This window comes from Dendropsophus ebraccatus, chromosome 8 (genome assembly GCF_027789765.1).
Source record: "Dendropsophus ebraccatus isolate aDenEbr1 chromosome 8, aDenEbr1.pat, whole genome shotgun sequence".
Classification (NCBI taxonomy): Eukaryota; Metazoa; Chordata; class Amphibia; order Anura; family Hylidae; genus Dendropsophus; species Dendropsophus ebraccatus.
In genome coordinates, this window is record NC_091461.1 from 83,547,062 (window position 1) to 83,564,218 (window position 17,157).

The 17,157-nt window shown below is 46.2% G+C and overlaps 1 protein-coding gene across 1 annotated transcript in view; it reads left to right on the forward strand.

Annotated features, from left to right (window-relative positions):
• LOC138798696 (oocyte zinc finger protein XlCOF29-like) overlaps positions 1-17,157 on the forward strand; it is a 34,377-nt gene that overhangs the window by 13,095 nt on the left and 4,125 nt on the right. Inside the window, exons 2-5 of the mRNA XM_069979243.1 lie at positions 7,447-7,775; positions 8,872-8,972; positions 9,188-9,364; positions 9,590-9,665. Coding sequence (XP_069835344.1) covers positions 7,448-7,775; positions 8,872-8,972; positions 9,188-9,364; positions 9,590-9,665 — 682 coding nt within the window. The 5' untranslated portion in view covers position 7,447. The remainder of the gene's footprint in view (positions 1-7,446; positions 7,776-8,871; positions 8,973-9,187; positions 9,365-9,589; positions 9,666-17,157) is intronic.

Consider the following 17,157-nt stretch of genomic DNA (forward strand, 5'->3'; position numbering starts at 1 on the left):
GGGACATGATTGGGGGGTTAACTAGGCCACAAGGGACATGACTGGGGGGTTAACTAGGCCACCAGGGACATGACTGGGGGGTTAACTAGGCTACCAGGGACATGACTGGGGGGTTAACTAGGCTACCAGGGACATGACTGGGGGGGTTAACTAGGCCACCAGGGACATGACTGAGGAGTTAACTAGGCTACCAGGGACATGACTGAGGGGTTAACTAGGCCACCAGGGACATGACTGAGGAGTTAACTAGGCTACCAGGGACATGACTGAGGAGTTAACTAGGCCACCAGGGACATGACTGAGGAGTTAACTAGGCCACCAGGGACATGACTGAGGAGTTAACTAGGCCACCAGGGACATGACTGAGGAGTTAACTAGGCCACCAGGGACATGACTGAGGAGTTAACTAGGCCACCAGGGACATGACTGAGGAGTTAACTAGGCCACCAGGGACATGACTGAGGAGTTAACCAGGCCACCAGGGACATGACTGAGGAGTTAACTAGGCTACCAGGGACATGACTGAGGCGTTAACTAGGCTACCAGGGACATGACTGGGGGGGTTAACTAGGCCACCAGGGACATGACTGGGGGGGTTAACTAGGCCACCAGGGACATGACTGAGGAGTTAACTAGGCCACCAGGGACATGACTGAGGAGTTAACCAGGCCACCAGGGACATGACTGAGGAGTTAACTAGGCTACCAGGGACATGACTGAGGAGTTAACTAGGCTACCAGGGACATGGCTGGGGGGTTAACTAGGCTACCAGGGGCATCACTAAGGATTCAAATCAGGTACAAGGGGCATCACAGAGGGTTAACTACAATAGCAGGGGCATTAGGGGAACAATACTTTGCCTTGTTCGGGTGCTGCAAACCCCCGCTATTAACTGCCGTGCACGGTATAGCATTGAGTGCGGCCCTCGAATGATTTTATTAAGGCCCGACCGGCCCTCGACATGGAAAAGGTTCCCCACCCCTGTTATAGGAGATATAAGAGGAGAACTCCCAGCATACAGAGGGGAGGTATAGGTGAGCCCCGCCCCCTCATGTCACATGACAATGATCACAGGTCCTTCATCCACCAGCATCCTCTCCCGTTCTCAGCCCCGCCCCCTTATGATGTCACCACAGGTCCTTTCCCATGGCTCAGCAGCAGACAGGCAGGTCCTTTACCCTGTAGCTGTCATTATCAATGTGCAGGGCCGGCGTCAGCACCCGGCTCACTGCTCGGGCAAGTGTCGGGGGCCCCTCGAGCGGCTGTGGGCCCCGGCACTTGCCCGAGTAAGCCGGGTGCTGACGCTGGCCCTGCCTAAGATAATAAGAAACTAATAAAAGGGCAGACTGGATGGACCAGGAAGGCTTTTTCTGCCGACAATCTTTTGGACAGAGCTCTGAAAAAGTTCTCTGACCCTGCCCAGAGAACTTGCTGATATGCCGCAGTAGCAGAGGATTGCAGTAATACATAGCCATTAGTTTAACCCCTGTACGCCTCTGCATTGTTTGTAAAATGGCTAAATGCTCTTATGCAAATTACTTGCATAAGAGAATTTAGGGCGTTGCTCAGGGCCAGAGAGCATCACCCCGCCCAGCCTGCCCACTATGCATATTCATAACTGCATAGTGGGCTCTATACACAGCGGCTGCGCAGGGAAGCAGTCCCGTCGGAGACAAGCTGCTTCCTGCGCATGCGTGAACCCCCTGGGCCGCCGCCAATGCTCAAGACGTAAGTATAAGATAAACTTTATACTTACTTTATACTTATATACGCCTTGAGGAACCTCCGGGAGTATCGGCAGCGGCCCGGGAGCAGCAGGCGGTTGCAGGAGTGGCTCTCGACAAATCCGGAATCCTGGGCACTTTCCTGATGTACATCAGGAAACTGCCCGTGATTGCAAAACTACCATAGACTTCCATGGTTGCCCCATTCCTGCACAATTAGGGTCCTTTTACATGTAATGATCTAAGGGTCCATTTACACAGAAAGATTATTTGACAGATTATCTGCCAAAGATTTGAAGCCAAAGCCAGGAATGGATATGAAGAGGAGAAAACTCAGGCTTTCCTTTATGACCTGTTCTTTGTTTATAGTCTGTTTCTGGGTTTGGCTTCAAATCTTCGGCAGATAATCTGTCAGATAAACTTTTTGGGTAAATGAACCCTTAGGGTACTATTACACGAAACGATTATTAACGACTAACGATAAACGATCGCAAACGAGATTGTTTATCGGTAACCTGAAATCGTTCACCATATTACACAGTAGGGATGCACGATGCACCGAAAAATCGATTCTACTATCGATTTTAGGGGCATATTTTCGGTTCGATACCAGGATTTCCTGGTATTCAATACTTTATGATTAGGGTGGTATTACACGGGCCGAGCAGGGCCCGATAATACCTGTAAACGAGCAGCGATCTGCTAGATCGTTGCTCGTTTACTGGGCCTATTACACGGCCCGATAATCGTTTGACAAGAGCTGCAAGGACATCGTTACCGATGTCCTTGCAGCCCTTGCTAAACTGGCATACATTACCCATCCACGTTCCAGGGCTGCTCCTACGTCCGCTTCTCCCGGGGGTCCCGCGCGCTCTCTAGCGTCACAGCAGCCTGTCAGCTGGTAGGCCGCTCAGCCAATCACAGGCCGGGACCGCCGCGGCCTGTGATTGGCTGAGCGGCCTACCAGCTGACAGGCCTCTGTGACGCTAGAGCGCGCGCGGGACGCAGGGAGAAGCGGACGGCAGGAGCAGCCCTGGAACGTGGATGGGTAATGTATATCGTTAGTCGCCGGCCACGCACCGCTATTACACGCAGCGGTGCGCGGTCGGCGCCCGACGAAAATAGGTTCTAAACTTTATCAACGATTAGCCGATGATCGTTGTCATCGGCTGATCGTTGCATTTATTACACGGAGCGATAATCGGCCGAATCGGGCCAATTCGGCCGATTATCGTTCCGTGTAATACCACCCTTAGCCGCACTGCTGCACAGCTTATCATAGAGTACACAGCAGGAGACATGGCAGGCAGCGAGCCGAGTGCCTGTCATGTCTTCTGCGCATCCCCTGTACTGTTACTCCTCAGCCCGCCCTCCCTCTCTCCGCTTCAGCGGCGCCAAGTTCAAATAGCCGGCACACAGCGATCGATTGTGCCGGCTATGTAACTGTATAGATGCCGCTGTCACACTGACAGCGGCATTTAACCCTCTCCTAACCCCCTCCATATGCAGCAGGGTCGGCTACTGTGTGTAGCAGACCCCGGCAGCTAATGACTGCGGCCCGAGATCCCGCAGGCTACAGTCATTTAACCCTTGAGGTGGCTGTGAAGTGTCTAATCGGCACCCCCGCAATGTGAGTGCGGGGGGCTGATGGGTCACCTCACAGCCTGAGGTCCGCACTCACCCTCCCAGTGTCTCTGTTAAGTCTGGCTCAGCCACATTCTACTAGCAGAGCGCTGATTTTACTGATGCTATGCAATGCTATAGCAGTAATATATAGCCTTGCATAGCTCAGGGGTCAGAGCAGGGTCGGCGGCTGCAGAGAGGGAAGAGAGCAGCGCTGCGGTCCGGGAGAGGAGATCGGAGAACAAGGCTGGAGGAGGGGGAGACCGGAGGAGTGGGGGAGGCAGGAGGACATGCGGCCACTAGATCTGCACGGGACTGTGAGGTGGGGGCCGGAGGCCCCCATTATCCCCCCTGATAGCTGGTATGTTACATGACTACAGCCCCCATTATCCCCCCTGATAGCTGGTATGTTACATGACTACAGCCCCCATCATCCCCCCTGATAGCTGGTATGTTACATGACTACAGCCCCCATCATCCCCCCTGATAGCTGGTGTGTGTTACATGACTACAGCCCCCATTATCCCCCCTGATAGCGGGTATGTTACATGACTACAGCCCCCATCATCCCCCCTGATAGCTGGTATGTTACATGACTACAGCCCCCATTATCCCCCCCTGATAGCTGGTATGTTACATTACTACAGCCCCCATCATCCCCCCTGATAGCTGGTATGTTACATGACTACAGCCCCCATTATCCCCCCTGATAGCTGGTATGTTACATGACTACAGCCCCCATTATCCCCCCTGATAGCTGGTGTGTGTTACATGACTACAGCCCCCATCATCCCCCCTGATAGCTGGTGTGTTACATGACTACAGCCCCCATCATCCCCCCTGATAGCTGAAGTGTGTGTTACATGACTACAGCCCCCATCATCCCCCCTGATAGCTGGTGTGTGTTACATGACTACAGCCCCCATCATCCCCCCTGATAGCTGGTGTGTTACATGACTACAGCCCCCATCATCCCCCCTGATAGCTGAAGTGTGTGTTACATGACTACAGCCCCCATCATCCCCCCTGATAGCTGGTGTGTTACATGACTACAGCCCCCATCATCCCCCCTGATAGCTGAAGTGTGTGTTACATGACTACAGCCCCCATCATCCCCCCTGATAGCTGGTGTGTGTTACATGACTACAGCCCCCATCATCCCCCCTGATAGCTGGTGTGTGTTACATGACTACAGCCCCCATCATCCCCCTGATAGCTGGTGTGTTACATGACTACAGCCCCCATCATCCCCCCTGATAGCTGGTGTGTGTTACATGACTACAGCCCCCATCATCCCCCCTGATAGCTGAAGTGTGTGTTACATGACTACAGCCCCCATCATCCCCCCTGATAGCTGAAGTGTGTGTTACATGACTACAGCCCCCATCATCCCCTCTGATAGCTGGTGTGTTACATGACTACAGCCCCCATCATCCCCCCTGATAGCTGGTGTGTTACATGACTACAGCCCCCATCATCCCCCCTGATAGCTGAAGTGTGTGTTACATGACTACAGCCCCCATCATCCCCCCTGATAGCTGGTGTGTTACATGACTACAGCCCCCATCATCCCCCCTGATAGCTGAAGTGTGTGTTACATGACTACAGCCCCCATCATCCCCCCTGATAGCTGAAGTGTGTGTTACATGACTACAGCCCCCATCATCCCCCCTGATAGCTGGTGTGTGTTACATGACTACAGCCCCCATCATCCCCCCTGATAGCTGGTGTGTTACATGACTACAGCCCCCATCATCCCCCCTGATAGCTGGTGTGTGTTACATGACTACAGCCCCCATCATCCCCCCTGATAGCTGGTGTGTGTTACATGACTACAGCTCCCATCATCCCCCCTGATAGCTGGTGTGTGTTACATGACTACAGCCCCCATCATCCCCCCTGATAGCTGGTGTGTTACATGACTACAGCCCCCATCATCCCCCCTGATAACTGAAGTGTGTGTTACATGACTACAGCCCCCATCATCCCCCCTGATAGCTGAAGTGTGTGTTACATGACTACAGCCCCCATCATCCCCCCTGATAGCTGGTGTGTTACATGACTACAGCCCCCATCATCCCCCCTGATAGCTGAAGTGTGTGTTACATGACTACAGCCCCCATCATCCCCCCTGATAGCTGGTGTGTTACATGACTACAGCCCCCATCATCGCCCCTGATAGCTGAAGTGTGTGTTACATGACTACAGCGTCCATCATCCCCCCTGATAGCTGGTGTGTTACATGACTACAGCCCCCATCATCCCCCCTGATAGCTGAAGTGTGTGTTACATGACTACAGCCCCCATCATCCCCCCTGATAGCTGAAGTGTGTGTTACATGACTACAGCCCCCATCATCCCCCCTGATAGCTGAAGTGTGTGTTACATGACTACAGGCCCCATCATCCCCCCAGTGATAGCTGGTGTGTGTTACATGACTACAGCCCCCATCATCCCCCCTGATAGCTGGTGTGTTACATGACTACAGCCCCCATCATCCCCCCTGATAGCTGGTGTGTGTTATATGACTACAGCCCCCATCCTCCCCCCTGATAGCTGAGGTCAGAATAGGGGGGGAGCATTTCTATTCTATTTTTTTTTGTTTTGTTTGATTTTTATTTAATTTATTAAGTATCGAATCAGTATCGAGCATTGAAAAAAAAAAGTTGGTATTGGTATCGAACTCAAAATTCTGGTATCGTGACAACACTATTACACAGAACAATAGTCGTTAGTTATGATAGTTACTATGATCGTTTACTCCCAGCAAAACAATGGACAATGTGCAATTACACTGAACGATTAGTGAAAAAATGCGGAACTACAGCGAACGATTAACAATGATTTTAGGTTCAGATCTAAATCAACAATCAACGACACACTTACGATTTTTCGATCATTGCTTGCAATTACACAGAAAAATTATCGTTCAAATTCGAATGATATAACGATTTTTCGCACAATAATCTTCCGTGTAATAGGGCCCTTAGGCGCAGATTTGAAGTTGCAGATTCAAAGCAAATCAGAAGCTTCAAATCTGCGCCATCAAACCTGCTGTAGAGAATTCTGGAAAGGCCCTATTACATAGATAGATTGTGTCAAAGCAGGCTGATATCTATTTATTAGAGCCAGCGATCAGCAGACAAGTGGGCAAATGCTCTGTAATAAGAGATGCACTGCCAATAGCAGACTATGTTTGTGCTGCTTTTGCAACGCGATGCTCGCTTGTCCCATTGGTTAGACCATTATATAGCAAATTTTTCTCGCATCACCTGGTCTGCACTAGCACGGGATCTCAGTGGCGCAGTCTTTTTTTCAAAACACTGTCCTCCTGGCGTTCTGTGCCATTCTCTTCTTGTGCATCTGCCCAACTCTATGCACTGGAGGTAACCCAGCGCCTTCCAGTGTGAACTCCCCTCTGTGAAAATTTCCTGTTTATTCTAATGGAGGCGCGTCACAGAGGGGAGGGGAGAGTGTCACACTGGGGGGTGCTGGGCCTACGTCCAGTGCATAGAGCCGGGCCTGTGCACAAGAAGAGAATGGGGCAGAGCGTGGGAACCAGGCAATGCTTTGAAAAAAGGGCCATGCCACCAAGATCCCCACGTGACCAGATAATGAAAAAAAAGAATTGCTGTACATGATGGTACATTCTCCTAAAAAAATGGATAAAGGCAATTTTTTTAACAATTGAAAAACTTCTTTAACAGCACTGCATGCAGAATACAATACAGAATACAATGAACACAAGTTCGGCTAGGAGCGTGCTCTGGCCGGTAGCACTATTACAACTAGCAGGTTTCAAGTGATGCCACTTCTTGCCATTATTTTTTTTTTAACCACTTCGTGGCAGAACCCCTTTAAACAGTGACGGATCCTCTTTAAATGCTTTAGATCTGTAAATCTATGGGGCTCATATGGTATTATTACCTCTTCTGGTTAATGGGACATAATATAAATAGGCTACAAGATCATGACCATGTACAGACTTGTCTTTATTAGGCAAGTCTGGGAAATTGTGAATGGTAAAGGAAGGCATTATATCAAAGTTGTAGTAGCTGTTTGTGTGCATTAATCAGTACTTACATTTTTACTCTTGTAGGATGCCATCCTGTATTGTTAAAGGATGTTCCTTTAGTTGGAAAAAGAAGGATCCGGCTATCACCATCCACGCCTTTCCAAGAAGCAAGGAGATGATTAAGGCATGGCTAATGCAGACAGGTCAAGATTTTGGAGACATTGAAGCTTTTACTGATAAAGTATTTGAAGGGAAGAAGACAGACGCATTTCGCATATGCTCTCAGCACTTTACCCCAGATTCCTATACTAATGAGGGAATGAGAAAGAGCCTGAAGAAGGATGCTCTCCCAACAATTTTTAACTGTACAGTACAGGCTACAACTACTGTAAAGAAGATACAGAAAAAAAAAGGTGAAGTCTTCTGTTTGGAGACTAATGATTTTCTTTTGAATACTATGCTGTTGTGTGGAGATTCATTTGTGAACAGAACAGTTTTATGGGGGAGGGGGGGTGGTAGGGGCTATCGTTAAAGGACAAACTCTGGTGCAAATGTTTTTAACTGTGATTGAAACATGTTACAAAGGTATATAATTTAGCAATGTGCTTCTGTCCCCCTTCTCTATGTCCGCCCCTGGCACCCGCGTTGTCCCCTTTAATATGAACCAATTGTTTTAAGTAATTTTATAGTTTTGTCCAAGAATATGTAGTATCTACTTGAGGAGCAGCACTATTTCTGGCCATACTATAACTTCTATTTCACATTTTTCACCAGATTCGTGCTTTGAAGGCTCTGTCTTTAATTTTCATTTGTCCATGAGGAAGTGGGTGGAGACTAGCAGCTATAATGTCTACAGAAGTGGGGATCCTGCTTTTTTATGGCTTCATTGTACACCCTAAGAAACTGCAGCAAAATGAGTGGAATTATAGAGCAGTATTCAACAGTCTAAGCTGTGAATCAAGCACTGGGGGAAATCTAAGAGAGTAAGCTTGTGTAGTCTTTTTGCAGTCCCTCTATTTGCTTCTAATGCTTTTATTTGTGTATCGCCAACTGATTCTACAGCACTCTACATAGTTTGTTGATTTTGGTCCTTGTCCCCATTAGGGCTTACGATATAAATTCACCTGGATTTTTTGGGAGGAAAAGAGTACCCAGAGGAAATCCACGCAAAAACAGAGCAAACATACACACTCTTTGCAGGTGTTGCCCCTGGTGGGATTTGAACCCAGCACTCCAGTGCTGCAGAACTACAGTGCAGTCTTGTAAAGACAGGAAGGAGTTGAGCTGAATAATAAGTTTGGGGACAGGCAGGAAAGGAGCCTGATAAGAGGAGAAAATGTTTTTTTTCTCTCGTAAAATATGTTACAAATATCCTTACATTCCCTTGTACTACTATTTTATGCAAAGTTTGTTCAAATAACAGTGCTTTTGTAGCGTTAGCATTTAGTTGTGTATCCCTGAATCATAGATCATATATAGTGTGAAATAATCTCCTCATTCATTATATAGAGCGTCCGCCTCGCCCCAAAAGTGCAAAGAAAATCAGAAGTCGAATGACTCAGAGGATATTGAATATCACACTGGAGATCATCTACCTGTTGACTGGGGAGGTGAGAAATTGAGAATCTGTCATTTTTTTTATCTGTAATAATACAATATGGTGCTTTGTATTGGAGGGAGCTGGGCACTGGTTTGTTTCCAGCACATGCATGTAAAATACCAATAACACTTATCAATACTGGCCAAGTGAAGGTAGAAAATGTTGGTTGTTCTTCATTGTTTAGTTGTAATTAGTGATAATGTTGTTTTCTCTCCTCCTACTCAGGATTACACGGTTGTGAAGTCTCGTAAGCGAGCTAAGATGAGAGAATTAGGAGAACTGGATAGTTCCCAAGCTCCAGCGAAAATGACACCACTTCCTCCATGCCACAGTAGTGAGGAAAACAGTGATCGGAGGATTCTGGAACTAGCCTACAAGATTATCCAGCTGCTGAATGGAGAGGTGAGAACAGATGGGTCAGCGGGACATTATACATTGACACCAAAAGCAACATTTGATTAATCACACACAGCACAGGAATGCAAATGCAAGTTGTTACTTCCACACCTCTGCTACAAGATAGATAGTGCCAATGGCTTTTTCATCATCATTTTTGAAGCATTTGATTAATGACTATATAATGTAGTTAGGTTGTGGTGGTAACATTTTATCTTAATTGTTTTCCAGGAGGGGGACTATTTAGAAGGACATCATGACTTTTATGCAGACATGTTGGATAATGAGCAGTCGTTCAGATCACATGGTAAGAATTGTTAAAGTGACATTGTCACCCCCTTTTTGCATTTTGACTTCTCTACACAGAGGTGTAAAAGGTAAATTTACCAGTTTTCATGCTTCATTTTATATCATACGTCGTGGTGCTTGTTTAAGTAAAAAGGGATCTTTTATCAACTGCAGATTGTTCTAAATTGGTGGGGCTTTATGGAACAGTGCCACTTAGCTCCACCCACAGCACCACCGTTGGCCCCACCCCTCTGTGACATCATCATCACATAGGCCCCATCCCCTTAATGACCATTGGAACAGGCTGGCCTAAAGGTCTAGGCTCCACCTCCTCTAGGTCGGCCCATACCAATGGGTGTCGAGGGAGGGGCGGGGGATTTTAATAAGGACTCATTGGCGTTAGTGTGCTCTTACATAGAGTGCTACTTGCCGGGGCTTCCACTTGCAGACAGCATGAGAACTTACCGCTTCCTTGGTAGGCACTGGTGCATGCAATTTATTGATATTTGTGGACTGTACCAGGAATTACCGTTATCTAAATTCAGTTCAGCAAAAATAGACAGTAGGCAGCACCATCCCGCAAATCCCTTTTTTATCGCAAAATTATCACAATAGGCACTCACTTGATTGAGGTGCTGCATTCTCGTCTGTTTTTGTTGCTATCGATGGCACTGTGATACACCTGTGCTGCTTTCCTTACTAGTTTATATTTATATTTAGGGACCTATTGCCAAAAATTTAAATCTCAAGCTTAATTTTTTTTAACATTATGGATGATTCTCAATTTAAATCTCAATTTTTATTTTTTATTGCTAAATGGAACATTTTTCTCCTTGCAGGAAGCCTCAGATGCTATTTTACTGTTGTTTGGGGCAGCAATTATACTGCTTTACACAGTAACAGTGGGCCCAAATAAGCAATTATGCCCAGTATGCCTCCAAATTTTAGTCATGACCGCTCTGTGCCCTCGTTTAGTAGACAAGCCCACTGTGTACATCCATATTGTAACTGGGCCCTCTCTGTGCATCCATGTAGGTAGTGTGAGTAGATTATGCATGCACTGTGACATTACTGTGTATATTACCTGTATAGTGTAACATTGCTATTCGTTATCCATGTACTTTGACATCACTGTGTGTTATTCCTATACATCACGGTCTGTATTACACAAAACATATTGCATAGACTTTTCAGGTTCTCAGCTGACTACTAAAGGAAACATAAGTGACATCCTATAGAAATTAGTGGAGTTTTAAGAAAATTATTTACAGTAATTGCTAAAAGTTCTTCCTACAACTGCAGAGCAGAATGTCAGAGCAGAGTAATCCCATCTCATGGCCTCAGCTATTCTATGTATCAGGAAATTTTATCAGTCACTTATAATATTTAGCACACCATTACACAGTTCTGAAGATGTTAGGTAACAACCAATGTGAAATGTCACAGGGGCTGTCATCCAGCTTTCCCAGAGGCAAGTGTGCTTACCTATAGAATAGGAGCCTTGGAAAGCCTGGTGAGAAGCATAGTACGATACTGTGTTTGTTTTCTATTACTTTTGTTTTATAATCTGTTGTTATGCTTCCATAGCACATAGAATGCTAAGAATGAAGATACTTTTTTATCTTCATCCTCAGCATTGTTTAAATATTCAGTTTAATTATTAGGTAAATTAAGTAGTTTAGTGTACTGGGGGTGGGAGTGCTGTCCTTAGTGCACTGACCCACGCTGCCCCTCCTCAAAAATACAGAGGCAGCACTCTGCAATGAATATTCATGAGGAGGGGCAGATCTGTGCACTAAGGGTTATAGTCCTCAAGTCTTAAGTGCACAAAACCGATCTGCAAGCAAGCACCGATTCTGCTGACCAGCATTCATTTCCTTTCAGATATGTGGTGATGCAAACAGGCTGATAAATCAGACATGCAAGACTGTCACCAAAGGTTTCTGGTGGTGAAAACCATGATAACAATATACATTTCTATTGAAAGATGCAAAAATTATTATGTTAATTTGTTTTCCCTGAGACCCATTGGCATCACAATGTATGGGGTAAAATCGCCCCTGCGAGCCCCTGGGATGAAGGAATATTTTAATGAACATAATTAGATAAGATTTTAATCCCCTCCTACGGAAGTATAAATAGGCCCCGCCTCCCCACATCATCAGTCAAATAACAAGATCTAACAACAAGGGAGGGAGCCTTGTGATGCCAATGGGTCTCAGGGAAAACAAATTAACATAATAATTTTTGCTTCCCTATCGTCCCATTGGCATCACAACGTATGGGGAACTAGCAAGATATCCCCAGGGTGGGTTACTCCAGAGCAGCGGCACTGAGCACAGATCTGGCTAAGGCTGTTCTGGCTTCAAACTTGGCACTCAATCTATAATGCCTGACGAATGTAGATAGAGACAACCAGGAGGCAGCCTGGCAAATACTCTCCAAGGGTACGGATGACCTTTCAGCCCAGCTGGAAGCAACCGATCTCGTAGAATGTGCCCTTGTGAATTCTGGAGGAGTCTTTTCTGCCGACTAATAGCATAATCCAATTGCATCACAAATCCAGCGAGATATGGAGGGCTTGGAAGCCTTCTTCCCTTTATTCTTACTAGCAAAAAGAATAAGCAGATTTTCATCCTTACGAAAATCCGCAACTCTGGACAAATAGATTCTAATTGTCCTAGAGACATCCAAAAAAGATAGATTCACATCATCTTGGGATTGACTTGCAGGAGAGAAAACAGGAAGTAACACCGGTTCATTTATGTTTGCAAATGAAGGTACCTTAGGTAGGAAGCCTGGGAGGAATCTGAGGATTACTTTGTCTTCTGCAAATGACACATAGGGAGGAGCTGAGCCAAGGGCCTGAAGCTCCCCTACCCTCTTGGCTGAGGTTACAGCCAACAGTAGAGTGCACTTAAATGTGAGAAATTTTAGGTCTACCTCCTCCAAAAGTTCAAATGGAGGGAGGCAAAGGCATCTTAGAACGAAGGAGAGATCCCATGAATCTACTTGTCTATTCATTCTAGGCCTTAATCTTGTAATGGCCTTCACAAAATTTTTGACTTCCAAAAACTGAAATAATCTACAATTTTAATGAGCTGACAACACTGCAATTTGGACTTTAATGGAACCTGGCGTCAATCCCTTGTCAAATCCTTCCTGTAAAAACTCCAGCACTTGCGGAGTAGAAGGCTTTAAAGTATTAATCTGCCTTGCAGAACACCAAGATTGGAAAATGTTCCATATACGGGCATAGGATTTGTTTGTGGCATTACTGCGAGCGTGAGATAGTGTGTGCAAAACTTTATCAGAAAATTGTGCTGAACCTAATAGAATCCCCTCAGTCTCCATGCTGTGAGACTGAGACTGGCTAGGTCCTGGCAAAGATGCTCCCCCTGTGAAATCAGGTCCGGCTCCAATGGTAGTTTCCAGAATTCCCCCTTGCTCATATTCATGAGCAGGGTGAACCAGGCCCTCTTCGGCCAAAATGGTGTGATTATTATCACTGATGCCTGATCCAACCTGATCTTCATGAGAACCCTCGGAATCATGGAGATTGGAGGAAAAATGTAGGCCAGTTGGAAATTCCGTTGTATTGACATGGCATCCACGATCGACGGTCTGTCTGTTGTATACAGGGAACAAAAATTCCTCAGTTTGGCATTCTCTGCTGACGCCATGAGATCTATCTGAGGTAGTCCCCATCTCCGGGTTAATTGCATGAACACTGTTCTCGACAGTGACCATTCTCCCGGAACCGTCAATCCTCGACTCAACCGATCTGCTAGAGTGTTGTGGATGCCCCTGATGTGCATGGCCATCAATCTGGACACTCTGGGTTCCGCCCATCTGAAGATACATTCCACTTCTCTGAGAAGTAGAGATGATCTGGTACCTCCCTGCTTGTTGATATATGCCACACAAGCAGTGTTGTCCGTCCTTATTCTCACCACCCTCTGCGATAACATTGAAGAGAAATGTAGAAGAGCTAGATAAATAGCTCTGAGTTCCCTGACATTCGAAGGGAGCGAGGACTCCTGCGCGTTCCATACTCCTGACACCATCTTCTCTTCTAAGTGGGCATCCCATCCTGTGCCTGAAGCGTCCGTTGTGATCGTGATCCAATGAGGTTCGAGTATTGAAGCTCCATGTCTGACCTGTCTCCACCAGGTTAGAGACTGCCTCGTCTCTGTGGACAACACATGAAGCGCATCTAGATCTTCTATTCTGCGATTCCAAGTCTTCAGAACCTCCTGCTAAAGGTATCTCTTGTGCCATAGAGCCCATGGAACCGCATCTGGGGAGAGGAGCCCCAGAAACTTCATTAAGGTTCAAAGAGACACCTGCCGAGGCGGAATTAGAAATTGTGCCCCTCTCTGAATACGAATCACTCTGGGTGGTGAGAGAAAGAGTTTCATTTGTATGGAATCTATGACAAATCCGAGGAACGTCTTTGTTGTGGACGGAACAAGGTCTGATTTTTCCTGGTTGACTATCCACCCCAATTGAAGAAGTATGTCCAAGACATAACTCAACTGAGACCTCAGAAGATTCTGAGTCTGTGCCATAATCAACCAGTCGTCTAGGTAGGGAATGATCTTTATTCCCTGTAACCTGAACAGTACCATGATGGCTGATACAATTTTTGTAAATACAAAGGGGGCTGAAGTTATTCCGAATGGTAGCACCTTGAACTGAAGGTGTCTTACCTCCCCCTGAAGTTGAGTCGCTATGCGTAGATATCTCCTGTGGGTTGGCGCGATAGGAACGTGGAGATACGCATCTTGAAGATCTAAGGACACCATAAAATCTCCCTCCTGCAGGAGGGTTTTTACTGATTTTATATTTTCCATGCGGAATTTTTTCTTTATCATGAATTGGTTTAAATACCTTAGATCGATAATAAGTCTCCACTTTCCGGATGGCTTCATAACGAGAAAAATTGGAGAATGCACTCCTAGACCGATCTCCGACGTAGGAACCTCTTCCAAAGCTTCGACTGCCAACAGGTGAAAAATTTCTTCTTTCAATACCGGATGCTTTATCTGACCTAGATACCTAGATACCAGAAACCTGGGGGGAGGGAAAGGAGACAAAGGAAGCACATAACCGCAGCGGATAATGTTTACAATCCAGGTGTCCTTTATTAATTTTTCCCAACTTGGGAGAAAATGAGCTAGACGCCCCCCCCACAGGTATACTTCTGGCGTCAGAAATCTGGCTTTTTTGAGGAATCCTTATTCTGCTTTCCTCCTTTCTTGTTGTAATATCTTCCCTTATTTCTGACCTGGTATCTATTTTTTCCTCTCTGAGGGGATCTACCCCTCCGAAAGGAACCACGAGGTCTGTAAGAGCCACTGGCGGAAGATAATGGAAGGGATTTCCCTTTTTTGTCCGACATTTCTTCCATTAGTTTGTCGAGTTCTGAACCAAAGAGTCTACCAGGCTGGAACTCCAAGTTGCATAATTGGAACTTAGAATTAGCGTCACCCACCCAAGGTTTTAACCACAGGGCCCGGCGACCAGCTGTAGACAAAGCCATAGTTTATGAGGCTAGCCTTGTTCCTTGTGATGCTGCATCACATAGAAAATCAATGACATTGACATTTTTGAAAGAACATAGGACCTTGTCCCTGTTCACACCAGACTCCAGATCCTCCTGGACCTTGGCTAACCACCTCCTAAGGCTTCTAGATACTTGAAGGAAGAGATTGCAACTGCCCCTTGGGCTGCTGCAGCTGTATATGACCGTTTAAAGGCCACCTCCACCCTTCTATCCATAGGATCTTTAAGGTTAGATCCGTCTTCTGCGGGTAATACTGTGTTTTTGGATAGTTTAGCTATTGCTGTATCTACCTTAGGAGGTTCGTTCCACTCCCTGGGTTGGTCCTCCTTAAGGACGTACAGGGTCTTAAATTTTTTGCTCAAAACCGAAGCTTTTTCCGGTTTCTTCCACTCAGCTTTTATCATGGACATTGATGCTTCTCCTACTGAAAAAGCCCTCGGCTTTTTCACAGGGGAAGCACCTTCCTCCAGCTCTTCAGGGTGAATTTCGGCCTGTACGGCCCTACGCAACTTATAGATGCTGTCCATAGGAAAATAGCTTTTAAATGTATCCTTTTCGGCTTCAGATGGAGATGATGATTCTGAAGAGGAGGAGGACTTCACCTCATCAATAACCGTAAAAGCTGATCCCTAGGGCAGAAAGGATAATTTTTAGCTGAGGAGAGCAATACCCTAGCCCCTTACTATATATAGTACTTACAGGCTGGGAAACAGAAGGAGAGATAATATGCTTGGGTTTTTTCTTCTGAGAAGAATGGCGAGACTCTCTATTAGCAAAAGCTTTTTCAACATAATCTTTCACCCAAACTACCACATCCTGAACTTCAGGCTCTTCAACATTTTTAGGGCGACATGAGGCACAACGAACTGAAATAAAAATTCCATGTAAGAATATTTATAGAGAAAAAGAAACCTTATCTTGCTAGTAGATTCAGTCGTACGGAATTCGTAGCCATCCGGTAGAGGAGTCTCGCATTCAGCACATGTGAAGTGCTTGCGCTTAGATGCTCTTTTAGCAGACGGACTGGTTTCCATTGCTGACATCTAAAAGATATGTGTATATAAGTCTCACCTATATGTCACATATAATATGCATATAATATGTTTATAACCATGAATAAACAGGCCTAGCCTGTAATAAACTTGCAGTAAGCAAAAACAACCACTAGATGGCAGCAGAACATATATTATCAAAGACTTACTATGTAAGCAGAAAGAAGACTCCAACAGGAAGTTGAACACGCAGAGGAACACACTGTATACACAGGAGCCACTCACACTCTCGGAAGAGAGCTTGTACTGCCTGGAGCGCTCCTGAAATACTCTGAGCGCTTCTGAAGCGCAGAGCCGCCGGAGCGGCGTGACGCTGCAACGTCATTACGCGATGACGCGGCGCGTACGCGTGATGACGAGGAACCCGGAAATCTTCCAGAGAGATGGACCGCAAGGCCGTGGACCTGCGTGTCAAGCAGGCGAGGAGACCTAATTGCAGAAACACTGCACAGAATCTCCTCAGTAGCGCAGCCCAACGTAACACAACACCCTCTACTAATCCCTGTAGGGAGAAAAAGGGAGAGATTAAGAAAACATAAACATGAGCATAAGGTAGGAGGGGGCAAGGTCCCCTAGGGCTTAGCTGACGAAGTAAAAAAGACTGATGATGTGGGGAGGCGGGCCTATTTATACTTCCGTAGAAGGGGATTAAAATCTTATCTAATTATGTTCATTAAAATATTCCTTCGTCCCAGGGGCTCGCAGGGGCGATTTTACCCCATACGTTGTGATGCCAATGGGACGATAGGGAAAAAGTGATTGTAGTAGTGCATGTTAACCAAGAAATAATGTAGTACACTCATACTTCTGTTCTCAAAACAATCCCTTCTGGAAGGCTGTATGAGAAACAAGCAGTGTTTTCCCACAGGAAACAATGTAAGGCTGGGTTC